Source organism: Pholcus phalangioides, unplaced genomic scaffold (assembly GCF_987345545.1).
Source record: "Pholcus phalangioides strain wild (caught in Gottingen) unplaced genomic scaffold, Ppha-v1.0 ptg000004l_1, whole genome shotgun sequence".
In the NCBI taxonomy this organism is placed as follows: domain Eukaryota; kingdom Metazoa; phylum Arthropoda; class Arachnida; order Araneae; family Pholcidae; genus Pholcus; species Pholcus phalangioides.
This window is the reverse complement of record NW_028301597.1, coordinates 40,337,032-40,352,167: the sequence shown is the minus strand read 5'-3', so window position 1 is coordinate 40,352,167 and position 15,136 is coordinate 40,337,032. Positions and strand designations below refer to the sequence as shown.

At 35.3% G+C, this 15,136-nt stretch overlaps 2 protein-coding genes and 1 non-coding gene across 4 annotated transcripts in view; 2 read left to right on the top strand and 1 right to left on the bottom strand.

Annotated features, from left to right (window-relative positions):
* Positions 1–11,537, bottom strand: part of LOC149087587 (uncharacterized) — a 60,718-nt gene extending 49,181 nt beyond the window's left edge. Inside the window, exons 1-3 of one of the 2 annotated variants that reach the window (XM_089231516.1) lie at positions 11,294–11,537; positions 5,817–7,958; positions 3,225–3,295 (exon numbers count right to left, since the gene is read on the bottom strand). In XM_089231516.1, coding sequence (XP_089087642.1) covers positions 3,225–3,295; positions 5,817–7,947 — 2,202 coding nt within the window. In that variant the 5' untranslated portion in view covers positions 7,948–7,958; positions 11,294–11,537. Of the gene's footprint in view, positions 1–3,224; positions 3,296–5,816; positions 7,959–9,542; positions 10,852–11,293 lie in introns of those variants that run through there. The other variant, XM_089231515.1, reaches the window with a different exon arrangement.
* Positions 11,538–12,273: 736 nt separating this feature from the next.
* Positions 12,274–13,131, top strand: LOC149087585 (uncharacterized). The gene has a single exon (XM_089231514.1). It carries the CDS (start codon positions 12,551–12,553, stop codon positions 12,875–12,877), a length of 327 nt encoding a protein of 108 aa, XP_089087640.1. The 5' UTR covers positions 12,274–12,550; the 3' UTR covers positions 12,878–13,131.
* On the top strand, positions 12,287–12,358 carry TRNAG-UCC (transfer RNA glycine (anticodon UCC)). Its single transcript has one exon. It is a non-coding gene; the product is annotated as a tRNA-Gly (tRNA).
* Positions 13,132–15,136: the final 2,005 nt, after the last annotated feature.

The window sequence follows — 15,136 nt, the reverse complement described above, 5'->3', positions numbered from 1 at the left end:
TTTTATTGTCGCCATAGCAGAGAAATCTTGCTCTCATATATGTATGATGTTGAAAAGGGCAAAAAGCATTAATTGCTTTATTCATTAGATTAGGATACTCCTCTCTCAGTTCAAGTCAAAAAGCAGTCACCGCCCCCCCCCCCATATTTCTTGATGAACTTACCTCTGAGTGTGGAATCGGTGCAAAAATGAATAAATTCACCTCGTTAACAAGCAGTGAAATCTATTTCCTCAGCACTGTCTGCGAAATCAAATAGTGAGACAACCCAGTCAAAATTCTCAGTGGAAAGAGATGGAAAGTACATATTTATTACATCTTGCAACCATGATAAGTGTTGACAAATGAAGTTTTATCAGCTTATCCATAGGTGTGTGTGTGTGATGTCACTCTCCATTATTACTTCCAAAGTTTCAGCAGCTGGCTGATTTGAAGATAAATCAAAGAAAGAAAATTGGCCTTGTGGGGAATCGAACACACGTCCTCTCACTTGCCAGGTGAGCACCCTAGACCATTAAACTAGAAAGCCAACAAATCCACTTTCTTCAGAGATTGCGTGCACTGAACGGGGCCATACATGGACAGCCAACCCTCACACTGCTGACACTGCCACCAGATGGCGACTTATCCGATACGTCTGTCACACATTAAATTATTCGATTTAATTTATTTTATGACATTAAGTGGACAGTAATATATATTTTTTTACTTGTCTTCATAATATCTCATGGCACCCCTTAGCTGATATTGCAACACCCTAGGGCGCCAGGGTACATCGGTTGGGAAACACTGATATAGAGGTACGCGCTAACATACAACCGCTGCATCTTTAGCAAAATTTTAGCACCAATCATCATCAGAATTACTGTCGCGCAAGCTGGGTTAACTCATGTGCACCTCAAACATTTTTGCTAGTGTACCTCCACTTCTCTATCTGAAATTTTTTGAACCAAATCATGTAAAATGAATGATTCAAATAATATAAAATGCATTGAAAAGCAAAAAAGAAGTTGTTTTCAGAGCACATGTTCTTTCAGTGCAAAAATTGGACAATTAAAACTATCCAATGTCTCAAAGCAGAATATGCTGAAATCTACGTACGTCACAGAACAATCCATGCTGCTGCAAAACAATCTGGAAAAATTTTAAGAAGAGTGTGGAAAACACTTTTAAGGAATTTTAACAGCAGAACATTTCCAATTAGCCGAGGGCTTGTAGTGGAACAATGCAAAACATTCTGCTTTAGGGGTCCAATATAGAAGGGGGTTCAGATTACGATGTCTAAACTCTGACAGGTATTAATGTATCAAACTGACCGATACAGTAATGAGCTGACCACATCAAAAATAAATGGGGACACCTACAAACATGACTGGATTTAGTCAACACCAGCTTTAGTAGACTATACTTATCTGGCACTGGAGACTAAAGCTTACGCTTGCTTTGATTGTGTACATTAGTGCAAAATAAAAAGCTCTTCAGAATCACATCTTCCTGTAAATTCTATTTTTATCCAATTTTGAAGTATTGGGCAATACCTAGAACAAATTACATGATTTTCCATAGAAACTTATGGGAAATTGTGTTTTGACTAATGAAGATTTCGGCTTACAAATGTTATTCCTGAACGAATCATCTTCGTTAGCCGCGGTATCACTGTATTTATTTTTACTCTAACCTTTTCGGGAAAAAAACCAAATTATATGCAGTGATCTATAATTCTGCACTAAGAATTTTATATTTAAAAAAACTCTAACCTATAATCTGTGCATGTCATTATATGCAGGAAAAAATGGTATAAAGGTCAAATGTTCTAAACCTTTGGCTACCTATATCATCTAAAAAACTAAGCCTCACAGCTGAAGTTTGGATTGATGAAAGTTAATTGAAAAAAATTATATCAATACTGTCATTGCGGTTTTTTGATTAACTTGGAAATTTAATGTGCATTTCTCGATTCAATCGCTATCATTGTTCCTCACTTGTTAGGACTAGAGATGTTAGGTGAGAATATTAGAATATTCTCCTGGATGTAAAAATTGGAGAATAATCGAGAATATTAATTTTTCTTTTAAACAAATAATTAAATTAAAAAATTAAATTTTTTAACTAATTTTGTTTATATTGTGAAATATAAATCAGTTTTCATTGCCTGAAACATTTACAACAAAACAATTTTTGGTATAATCACCCCCAATGACAGCTTTTAATTTGAGAATATTCTCCAGGTCATGATGAGAGGTTTTAAAAGTTTGGTAATAAAGATTTTAGAAACCTTTAGATTAAAACCTTAAAAAATTATTTTAAAATTAGATACATTTTCAAAAATAAGTTCACAACAAAAGAAATTGAACCAAAGTTGATTGATAAAGGAAGCTATTCTTATATAATCACCTTCATTCTAAGATACAGAACCATTGTTTTCTCCAATGCACATACACTTAAATTCTGTATCACTCACATTTTTTTAAAAGTTGTGCAATTCAGCCATGTTGGTTTCATTTTCTTGTTCTCAAACTTTAATATTGTGGTCTACAAACTTCAATATACCCATCTTCTTTAGGGGAAAAGAGAAGGGAACAGAGAATATTCTTGATAATATTCTCTCAAAGGACTACTATTATAAATTAGTAATTTATATGATAGTAGTCCTTTATATTCTTATCAATTTTATTCTTTTTGAAAATAATTATTATTCTCAAGTTATTTATCGAGATTATTTATTATAATACATGTTATTACATATATTCTTGATAATATTCTCTGGAAAGATTTCTTTAACTGAAGAATATTCTCTGGAAGGACTATTGTGAATAACTTCAGAATAATTCTTATTATTTTCTATAAAAATATTCCCTAGTAATTTATGAAAGTAGTCCTTCCAGAGAACATTCTCAAGGATATTAGGTAACTATATTATAAATAACAGGAGAATATTCTCATCAAGAATTTATAAGAATATTCACAAGTTATTTATAATAGTAGTCCTACCAGAGAATATTCTCGAGAATTTTACATCTCTAGTTAGGACTACTGATTTGTAAGAGATCACACAAATTCTGAATACCAAAACATGATGATATCAGCTGAGAATGAAAGGTATAGGCAACTTAATTGTGCAGATAAATATCTTTGAACCAGTTCATATAACCGGTAACAAGTTTAAAAAGAAAAGACTAAATGTAGTTTCAAAGAAAAAACAACAGCTATGTGCCTTATATGTCACCTCTTTTGAGTGCCTAGAAGTTCTATTTTTGGAAGCATAATTTCTAGTTGATGAAGTAGAACCCTTATTATCTAGAAGAAAAAAAAATTATAAAATTTTAAAAGAGACAAAATTCAGAAATTCTCTTAAAATATAAATACTATGAGAAAGAAAGAGGAGGCATCTTGATAAGAAAAAAATATTTTAACCATGTTTTCTAATATTTATCAGTTAGAAGGCTTGGTGAGAAAAAAATGTGTTAAATAATTAAGGCTAAGGAGTCGAGGAAATCAACTCAACCTCTGGCCATACACAACTGTAGTGCCTATGATATGGCTGATTTTTTAATCTATTCCAGGGCTTGACACTACCTAGACACCAGGTCGCCATGGCAACCAGAAAATCAGTATTGGTGCCTAAAATATTCAATATGTGCTTGATAAATTTGAGTACAAGAATGACATAATTTTTTTTAAATTCATTATGTAACCCCTTCTCATGTTAAAAATTGTAATGAAATCCCAGAAAAGGTGAAAAAAAATTGATTAGCACTGGTTTTTCTTGAGCAAAAACCATGGTTGAGAAACCCAAGAAGTTTAAGGAAAACCTGGGGGGGGGGGACTTGGGATTTGTCAAGCTGTAGTCTATTCTACTTGGATATAGCAAAATAATTCATCATGAAATTGTTACCTCCTTCAGAACCATCCTTCTTACTTCAATGTCTCACCAGTACACCAGTAGATAGGGTTGAATCATGGTATTTCAAGATCTGGGACAGGATCTTTTTCATGCTTTCCCAAAAGGCTGATTTTCCCCAACTTTTTTTTTCACCACAGACTCTACTGCAAAGATGCTCATGTTTTACTCATATATCTTCAAGAACTAAGGTTCAAATTTTTTGTGTCCATGTAAATCCCCCAGCAGCATTTCTCACAAGCTTAAGAAATTTTATGGCCTTATCCCCCCAGCACTTCTAGGGTATCATATTACCCCCACCCAACCACATTGGGATGTGTAGCTTTTGTGGAAAAACTCTCCCTAGCAGAGCATCACACAGGGGGCTATTAGACACTTTCTAGCATGAAAAAAAAATGCTCTTGGCTTATCTGTAAATTTTCAGTTGGCTAAGTTATTCTTCATTTGCTTTTGAGCTATGCTATCCTTGTACATAATAAAGGATATAATTTTCCTATTAAGAAAAAATGAATAAGAAATTATTTCAATTATTTTGTTTGTATGATTTTAAAAATAGCAAAAAATATTATACTTTTCCCAAATAAAGTAATCAAAAAGTACATTTCATTAGCATCAAACCTCTAAAATAAAGATCTTCAACCTTTCAGACATATTTTGGGTCAAATTAAAACATTCCACAAAGCTCACCAGCCACCATGTCATACCATGATATTCCCGGATATAAAACAGGGCTCCCCCCCCCCCAAATTATTGAACACTTCTGTGTTCACTCTGAAATAATATCTTTCATTAAATTTGAGAATTATATTTTTAAATAACTTCACCAATTCCGATTTTTTTTTTCATTATTTCTTTTATTAATTCTGAAACTTGTCTTGATAATTCTGTAATTAGGGTCATGTGGGGTAAAATGGTCATAAAAAGAGGTGTTTTCATCTTTGACGATTTACCATATGAATTTTTCAAAAATAGGATATCTTTTGGCTGATATTTTACATTACATTCTTAGGGAGTACATTAGCACATTTTACAAAAATATTTTTTGAGTGTAACAGTAGGCCTACACTCAAAAAATATACTCATAAACAGTATACTCTTTTTACCCCATGGGGTGGGGTAAAGTGAGTAGTGCATGGGGTAAAATGGTACCTATATTTAGCCTATACTTTTATTAATTTTAAATTTTCAGCAATAATGAAATTTTGTTAATTTTTCTAAAATTGTGTCATCAAAATCTTTCATTAAAGTGTTAGGTATTTTTCAGCATTCATGTAAATTCTGTAATTGTTTTCCTTTTGGGTGCTTTCGCCGCTCGAAATATGTATGTGATTATAGACCTCAAAAGCTATTTGGACTCCAGTTCCTCCAAATTCATTACGACGGAACCAACCCTTTTAATGTGTATAATGCACAGTACTATCAAATCTGGAAAGTATCTCACAGTTCTTCTAAATACAGCAGTACAGATTTCAGTGGCCAAAGCTCTCTTAAACAAATTATTTTGTAATTTAATCATTTTCTTATGCAAAGTAGCTATCTTTTCAAATAGGTTGCAGGTTACGGCTAAAAGGTTGCAGGCCTCGGATCCCCCATTCTAAACATAGAAAAAAAATTTGCATATTCTCATAAAGCAGTCACTGCCAGTAGCACACAAATTGATTAACCACAAATACAGAATCAAAATACATTCCAAAAATATAATTGACTAGTAGCCTATAGTCCTCTAAGCACGAGATCAGAGTTGTCTACATCGCATCAAACAATTCTATTCTTTTCTATAGGGTAGAATAGAATCAAATAGAACTTCATAAATGTTTTCCTTATTTCTGCTCTACAATGGACTGTGACCAAATGAACAAATAGTCAATTTTGCATAGATAATAGCATTGAAAAAGAGCTAGTAAAACTATAACATACTTCTATTCGCTGTCAACAAACTCATCTGTAATGATTTCACTGCTTTTTGCGGAGGCTTGCTATTTAACCCCCGATTAAGAGATTTCTTAGCTGTTCTTTCAGAGCTGATGTCCAGTCCTCGCTTGGCGGCATTCTTTTTCGCAAGCATCCTTGGTTGATTTGTATCTGATTTGTTTTTCGAATCACAATTGCTCCCTACACCACCGCCACGTTTGGTCCTGTTTAGGAACCTCTTCATAGCTCGCTTAATAATTGAACTGTGGTAGTTCAACATATCTGCATTGCTTTGTAAATTTAAATTGCTGGGTTCTTTGTTCACACACTCAGAAGTGCTTGGCTCACATACATTTGAAGAAGAGTTGTCTTTTTCCAATTGCTTCTGGCTGTTATCATAATTTTGGGGCTTACGTTTTAAAACAAATTTTTTCTTTTTATTAGTTTTATGAAATTTGTAAGTTCCTCCTTTGAAATGTCTGCTTTTTTTCTTTTGTGTCGTGTAATTCATAAGAATTCTTGAGACACCCCTGAACTGATAATTGGCTTCAAATCTTTTTTTCCTTAAAGCATTATGCCTCTGACCACTAGCATTCGTTATACTCAACAGCTTATTTTTCATCATGCTAGGGATGGTCCATGCAACTTTCTTGTCATTATTTTCTGATTCTCCAGCAGCGACTTCATCATTTCTAGATACATCATAGCTCATTCGTTTTAAGCCGTTTCCTATTGCACCATTCAGCTTCACGCTCTCCTCAAATCTCTCAACAACTTCTTCTGGTTTATTCTGTATTGCGCAAGATTTATGATCAGAATAACCAATGCGGAAATCGGGCCAACTAGTCGTGCTCTCACTTGCTATGGGAAGAATGTCATCCATGCTGGCAGGTGATTCTGTGAATAACTTACCTTCATCACTCTCAGGCAATGGAAAGGTACTTTCTAAAGTGAAACTACTTATAGAATATGTTCTTTCAGGTTCAGTTATTGGTAAAATGTCATTACAGAGACTGAAAAAACTATTTAAACTATCATCAGGTATAAAACTTTTGGCACTTTCTGAATTATCACTATCACAGGAGCTATCAACATTTGCATCATTTTTTGAGTCTGTAGTTTGTTTATATTCACCATCAATGAAAATTTCTGAATCACTCTTTTCAGCTTCTGAACTCGTGTTGAACAGACTTTTATTATTATCACTGTTCAAGGTTCTGGTACTCTGTACATCATCTTTGGATACCGATGCACCAAAATCACTGTCTCTGGACTTTGTCGTTTTTTTGAGATTTCTAACTTTCATGTTTCTCCACGAAGGTCTGTTTCTGCCTCTCTGCGGTTTGATATTGCTCTCCGTGTCGCAAGAGTCAACAACTGAGTCCTTATCACCTGAACTTACCGTTTTATTTTTCTTTGAGATACACTCAATATCTTTGGCCCCTTTGAATGATGATTTGGTTTTTTTTGTGAGTGGACTTGTGTCACTTTCTGCATCACTGAATTCAAATGAATATTGAGAATCGTTTAAACCTGGAGGAATTCCTGTTGATCTTTGCAAGCATGCTGACTTCTCCATGCTTTTGGATATCCTATCAACAGATTTTGATGCAACTGTTTTTTTAGTTGAAGCTTTTTGTTTCGTTGGACAGTTATTTCTTTTAGTGTACTTTCTCTTGGGCACATTCAATTTTGATGCATTGTTTTTTTTACAAGGAACGGTGGAAGATGACTTCAACGAATTTTTTTTCCATGGCTGTAATGACTTCCATCTGCGTGAATTCTGCAGCGATGTGACTTTTCTTGGACTAGACAATAACTTCTTTTTAATTTCAGAAACGGTGATATGGTTTTTTGAAGGCTGCGAGACCACCTTCTTCTTTTGATTTGTCAAATTTCTGGAATGCAGTTTTTTTGATACTGGAAGAGAAGAGCGACTGGGGTGCTGTTGACTGGATGACTTTCTGATCTCATGACTTTCCGAGTCAATTTTAACCAAAACTTTACCACACTGTCTTTTATTAGAGCTTTTTTCCGGCAGGACAGCACTCTCTTTTAAGTGCCTCCTCCCACTGGCCTTGAGCTTGTTCTGTTGATTCTCTAACTCCTGTGCTTGTTTCTTCCTTCGCCAAGACATTCTACCATCACCTGTAACAAACATGTCACCAATGATTTGGATATTGAATCTGAATGCCTTTAAAATTTAAAAAAAAGAAGCTAAAATATTGAAAATTTGATGCTTGTCTGATATTATAGAGAGGGAAGAGGTAATGGAACATGGCATTTTACTGGCGAACCACTGATCCTAGAGACATATTTTCAGTTAGAAAACGCATCCAAATCATGTGTAGTGTACAGCTTGTGTGGTGTGTACAGCTATTAAAATAAAAAAAATTAAATTTTTTATACAGTCCTTGTGCACCCAAAACGCAGTTGGAAAGTTATTGTCGTCTTTCCTAATGCCAACAAAAAAAATTCTGCATCTCTAAGTGCAATATTCACTGAGATATTTGAATTCAAAAAATAGCATCAGATGCAGGAATACCATTTTACCTGCATTTATGCTGTTTTTCCCTAACTTTCCTCTCTTTTTCGAATTCAGATATCTCAATGAATATTGCACATAGAAACATGGTTTTTTTTTTTTATTTGGCATCAGGAGAAACAGGGCAACAACTTTCCAACAGGGTTTTGCGGCACACAGGAACTGTATAAAAAGTTAAATTTTTTTATTTTAATAACAATGCAACCCCTTGCAACATGATTGATATATTTGAGTACTACGTGTGATTTGGATACTTTTCTAATTGGAAGTATGCATCTAGGCAGGGTTGTATGGGTTAACGAGTTCAAACCAGCCTGGTCAATATTTGTTTCGGCCAGTTTCAACCACTTCAAGTGGTAAAAACGTAAGCTTCAAATTGTTTCCCATTAATTCTTAAAAGTAGTTACATGATACTGCCTTAGGGGTAATTTAAGTATTATGTCAGCATCAGGGGGGGGGGTTCGGATTTGCTGACTTTTGATGACAAGGAGAGAGGGTGGGTTTGAAGGTTCCTAATATTATTAATCAATAAATAATGTTAAGATAATCAAGAGTGTGATTAATTAGGTGAATTTGAATAGACTAGTAGTTGTATTGAACCTGCTGTCTGAGCAGCCTCGCCTACTGTGAGACGAGGGTGGCATGGTACAATGGAAACTATGAGAAAGCTGGCTAAAAAATTATAACAATGGAAAAAATTGATTGCTGTTTCTTGGTGTATAGTGGTAGATCACTCAAAAATGGTCAAAACTGAGAATGAACCAAGACGGTTGAAACAGGTTTTCTGCATGGTTAACACCACACCTGGTCAACGTGAATGTAACCCTGTTTTTTAAAAAAGATATTCTGATGCTCGTTATAAGTAAAAAACAGATCTTAATTTTAAATTGAATATGAAAGAAAACAGTTAAAACTATTACTAAATCAGTTCATTCAATGGAATATCAATAGTTTTGACCAATTTTAAACACTTTTAGATGTTCATAATCACATTTGGCCAGTTAAAACCATTTTTAGTCGGTAGCCTGGTGGAAACAAATTTTGTCCAGCTAAAATTACAACCCCGTCTCTAGGACCAACGTTTCACCAGTAAAACACCATACTCTGTTACCTATGCACCCTGTACGATTCAGTTGAAAATCTTTGAAACATTATTTTTACATACAAAGAGAGATTGGCATGATAACCTGAAATTTTCATTTTACTAAATTAGTCTGAAAACACCACAAAATGTTTGAAGTTTGCATCTGGAAACACGAAAGAGTCACTATGCCCTGGAAAAGTCATCATTTTGGATCCATTTTTTTCTGGCAAAAAAATTTTTTGCTCCTAAGAAATTGTTCCAACTGCGGGTTTTTTTTTTCCAATTTGTCACACCCTTTTAGTGAGAACAGTTACACAATAAGCGCATTTCCAACAGGACTATAAGTGGATTTGTATTACTCGTCTCAGAGGCACTTGCAAATTTTGGGTCATGAACCATAGCTTGAGAAACCCTAGCTGTAAGTAAATTTATATAACCTATCTCAGAACCCCCAGCAAATTAAGTTTGGGTTGGGATCCATAGATCGAGAGTCCCTAGCTGTGAGTGGATTTGAACCCATCTCTGAAGCCACTGTGGCCCAAGTTTGGGTTCTGACCCATAGGTTAAGAACCTCTGCTATATTGTATTCGTAACTATTATCTCCCCCTGGTATGAAGGAAACAGATGTTTTCTGGATATTATGTCGAGGTGAACTCAGAAAGAAAAGTCATCTTGTCTCCACCAAGACTCGAACCCAGGCCCTCTTGAATTCTGAGTAAACATGCTACCATGTACACCACAGGAGACACAGCCCTGTCTTCCTTATTTCATGCACTACAACTACTACTTAACTGCACATGCAGCTCGTACACATTCATGCACTGTGGCATTCAACACTGAAGTAGAGGCATTAGTAGCTTCTCTTAACTTCAGAAAAGCCCCCCCCCCCCCCCCCCAGGTGGAATGATAGAGAAATATACAGTTTTTTTAGCATGCTAGGCCAGTTTGCAAGAGGAACTGGATTCATGTTCTACGGAGACCAGATGACTTTTCTTCCTAAGTTCAGCTCAGCATAATATCCTGAAAACATTCTCTCTCTCATTTCCTTGATATTGTACACCCACGCTGAGTTGGCGTCTGGATATGTCATGAATCGTCACAATGGGCGATTCCATTCATCTTCTTTCGGTAAAAAGATTGCAGGCAAAAGGTGCAGGTTAGTATTTTCCGTTGGCGTCTTTTGCACTATTTTAGCTAGTTCTTTTTCCCTCCTTGAAAAATGAACCCTCCCTTCATGCGTCACAATTAGAGGCCAACATTAATAGAGGCCCATAGTATGGGTATACAATTTCTTCGGCTGAGAAAAAAAAAACTGTCTATCTCTTTCCCGTCTGGTATGTTCCATCCTCACCAGAGGTCACTTTGGGAAACGCTAATTTACAAAATTGATCAAAAAAACATGTGGAAAACTATATTGTGGATGATTCTAAGAATTTTTTGCTGGAGAAAAAAAATTCCCCTAGAACAGATCATAATATGGAGCCTCCATTCATCCATTTACAAATAAAGGTTTTCTTTCAATTTTTTTTAAATAAAGAATTGCTTCGAACTCAAACTTTCCAACAACCAAGTTTTTTTTTATTTTATTTAATTAACACTTTTTTTTTTTCTTTGCGTTCAACAATTATCATCACAAGACCATTTTTACTGACATGGGATTTCAACTTTGCCGGGAGCCCCCAGAAATCGACATGTTGATTTGTAGGACATGAAAATGAACATGATAAGTACAAACACGTGGTAAATAACCAAATTTTTCAAACGTTGGGTGTTTACAGAATTTTTTTTCCCCACTGTATATGGACAAACCAATACAAATTGGATTAATATTTTAACATTCAAAAAAATTCTTACCCCGCAATCGAAACCGGCAAACATGAACTTGGATACTTTGAAATAAATACAAAAAAAAATTAATTAATAATAGCGTCGCTGCTGCATCTAGAACACAATTCTTTCACGAATACAATGTTCGATAAGCTCGGAATAACAACAAACTTATAATGTTTGTCAACCGTGCTCTACAAAAACATTGCATGGATTGTATGGCATGGAATTTACAGTGGATTATGTTGTGTCTGGACGCATTCTCCAAAACGCTCCAATCAGAACGATCTTTTTATAACTATATTCCAGCGTGATGGTAAAAATCTGATTCTGATTGGTTCGTTTGTTGAGTACATGCTGAATACTTTCTTAAAAAGTATGGCAAGATTAAGAACAGCCAAAATGTTTAATTCGATTTTCCATGTAAATTAATATTTGCCATTCTTTTCTGATCAAAAATGCTTTTTTTTTTTTGAATAATTAATCGTCTTCCAAACTAAGTTGCCAGATTAAAAAAAATTAAGGTCCAGTCATTTTTGAAAAAACTCTTAAGTTAAAATAAAGATGGCAGCACTATTTGATATGCATTTTCAGTGCAGGTCTTATTTTTTTCTTTTCCATATTTGATTGCATTAGTTGGATTATCCACCAAATTCACTTGTTCGCTTGCTGAAGTATGGAATGGATGATACGGATGTATATTCTCTTACACATTCTTTAAATGAATTTCAAACGAAATGTGATTCAATCTTATATATTGATAACACCTTATTTCAAAAATACACAAATATTTCGCATTTTTATGGGAGTAGAAATTCGGTTGATTGGGAAAGAAAAGAAAAAATTACCAAAAGCTCATTGAATTCTATCAAACGTTTAGTTTGCGGAAAATGAAAATTCCACGCTGATGGAAGAAGTCTTGAAGTTGTAATTTCTAAGCCCACTTGTTGAAATTACCTGTATAATTTGTTGGAGTTGGTGTGAATATATTTATACAAGTTGTGCAAATTAAGTGACCAAGCGTCGGTGGTATAGCGGTTAGCATAGCTGCCTTCCAAGCAGTTGACCCGGGTTCGACTCCCGGCCGACGCAAGTGTTTTCGTTTTTTCCTCTGCGTCACCTATAATTTGCATTATTTTCGCAAACCACGTGTTCGAGGTCTGTTTTGTTTAGTGCCGTTTCCTACTTTGTTTTTTGAAAGAATTCTCAGTAAAAAAAGGCGGTGCTCGACTTCATTGGATTGGTTATTTTTAATCTCCAAGAAATTGAGATAAAACAATAACAATGTCGTTTCAGCCACCAAGCTCAAAGCAAGAACAACAAAACAAGAAGATTTTAGAGGACCTCCAGCAACAAAAGAAGCAGCTAATGATGAAACAACAACAAATCCCTCCATCAGCATCCTCCACGAATGTTGTGGCTTCTCCACCAGGGATTGGACCATCTTCTTGTCAAAACAACAATTTAGGAGGAGTTGATTACTTTCACGGAACCATGAGCAGCTCCCAGAGGACAGCTCTACAACATGCTCATGCCAATTCGAACGCCTTCTTCATCACTCAAGATTCCTCGTTTGGAAATCTGATACTACCAGTGTTACCAAGATTTTGATCGAATATCTTTGAGGACTCTTGTTTTTTTCACTCGTGAGGGAATGTAAATTCCACAGTACGTGATCATCACGTTAAAAATAATCTACCGATGATGGGTTTTATATGAACTTCATCTACCTGAACTGCACAATGCACAATATTTTGATTCCTTGTTCACTAATTCGTATCATGAACACGTGGCTTCTTGTAGAATATACTCATATTTTTACTCGTCTGTAATTACGGAAACTCATAATATAGTTGTATCAGGCACATCTTGATGTAATCATGTATTTGGGAAAGAGATTTTTTGGGTTTTTGCACTGATATGAACCTTTAGGAATAAAAGTTAGCTGTCTCCTCTGGGAATCTAACCTGGGTCCTCTTGCATACCGAGCAAATGTGCTACTTATACACCAGAGACACAGCCGTTCTTTATAACATACAATAGTGGCATGCTGCGTAGAGTGGAGCAGAGGCAGAAACATAAAGAAAACATTGTGGGGGGGGGGGGGGGGACTGAAGGTTTCTGAAAGTTTTCATCATCCCGTATATAAGGGACTCAAGTGCATGTACAGAAGAGGTAATGTGCGTTGCATTGTTTCTTCATTAATTATTTGAGGGTCCTCAGCCCGCTCCTAAGATTCATTGGTGGGGGAAGTTCAAATGGTCAAAGTACCTGCAAAATGGAGACATTGCAACCTTCCATTGCAACTACTGCCAAGACCGTGTCATGTGGCAACAGTAGAGAGAGATATTTTCTCTGCTTGTATACATCATTGGGAATATGTCGATTGTGTGAGGTAGCCTATATGCAGCATACTTGCCCGGTTGGGTTCTCTTGAAAGAGAATCCATGTTGTATTAATGAGGAGACAGCTAACTTTTCTTCCTAAAGGTTCACATTGGCGTAAAACCATAAAAATCTCTTTCCCAATGTATTACCACTCAACAAAATAACATCTCTCAATCATGGGTTTCTTTGCTAAACAATGTTGCTGCACTCAAGGTTGCAACTGCATACTTTGTCAGCCAGGGCAACCACTCATTTTGCTGCTCCCCATATAATGTAGAAGGAGTACTTGAAGGGTGAATTCTCTGACCCCTGTACCAGTGCCCTGGACATCAGAACCCCCTGTTCTTCCCTAGTTGCAGCCCTGACTACGTTCCCTGTAAGTCTGACACTAATCAATATTAATTACTATGTAAGATCATGAGGCTGCTGAATCAGGACTTGAAGAATCACAGAATAAGAACAAAAAAAAATAGTTGTCAGCCAAATTTTCCAGGAGGCAAGAGTATTTTTGTGAGGAAAACAGCCAAAACAATTTTTGCAACCTTTCCTTAGCTTGATGACTGTTCCCCATGTTAGTTGGAAATAAGCTTGAATCAAGTTATCACATATTAAAAATTTTAGATGTCATCAATGATTTCTGGAACCTGGGATTTGTCATGCCGTCTGTACTTGGCCAGTTTTTGTAAACCCATTGGTCAAGGTAATCCTGAGTTACATGCAACGTCAAATAGTCTTACTGCAGCCTACATGTCTTTCATAATTTGAGTAAATACCAATTGACAACATTTTTAAAATCACTTTGAAATCATATGTTTCCAGACTGAAGGTAGACGATATGGAGAAATAATTAAGTACCAATAAATAATTTGCGCAATTACCACAATTAAAGTATTGGTAGAGTATATAGTTAAAAAATTATTTGTGATATTCTTATAAGTATACCATGTACGCAATAGTAACATTGTTATTGTAATTTTGTGGATTTTCTAATACTAAATATTGCTATATACTTGAAATATCAACGTAAATTATGGTCTTCATAATAGAGGCATTGACATTAAAAAGGTAGATGCCAAAACTAGTTGAAGGTTTTGCCCCTCTGTGTCAAGAATGATCAAATTACCATTGGTGACATCTTGTGGGCTTTTTCATAACTGGAATACTTACATCAGTTACACACTTACCTTCTTTTCAGTGTTACTGGCTTTTTTTCAAGTGTAAGCAAATAATATTTTGATAAAAAAAATTGCCTCCCCTCCTTCAGTTTCCACGTTAAAAAATTGGCCTCCTTCAGTTGGCACCTTCTGCTGCAGCTGTGTAGTTCGTAGCATTCAAGATCTGGCCTTGTTTATAATGGAATTACTTCAGTGGGAACATAGATTTTTCACTTTTACTTCTGTTTTAATGTCAACTCTTCAAATATTGACAGTATTGTATATCGATTTCTCTGTGCCTGTTTTCTACTTGAAAATATTTGTGACTG

Excerpts from the sequence above, each read along its gene's own strand:
- LOC149087585 (XM_089231514.1), top strand. The coding sequence starts at position 12,551 with ATGTCGTTTCAGCCACCAAGCTCAAAGCAAGAACAACAAAACAAGAAG.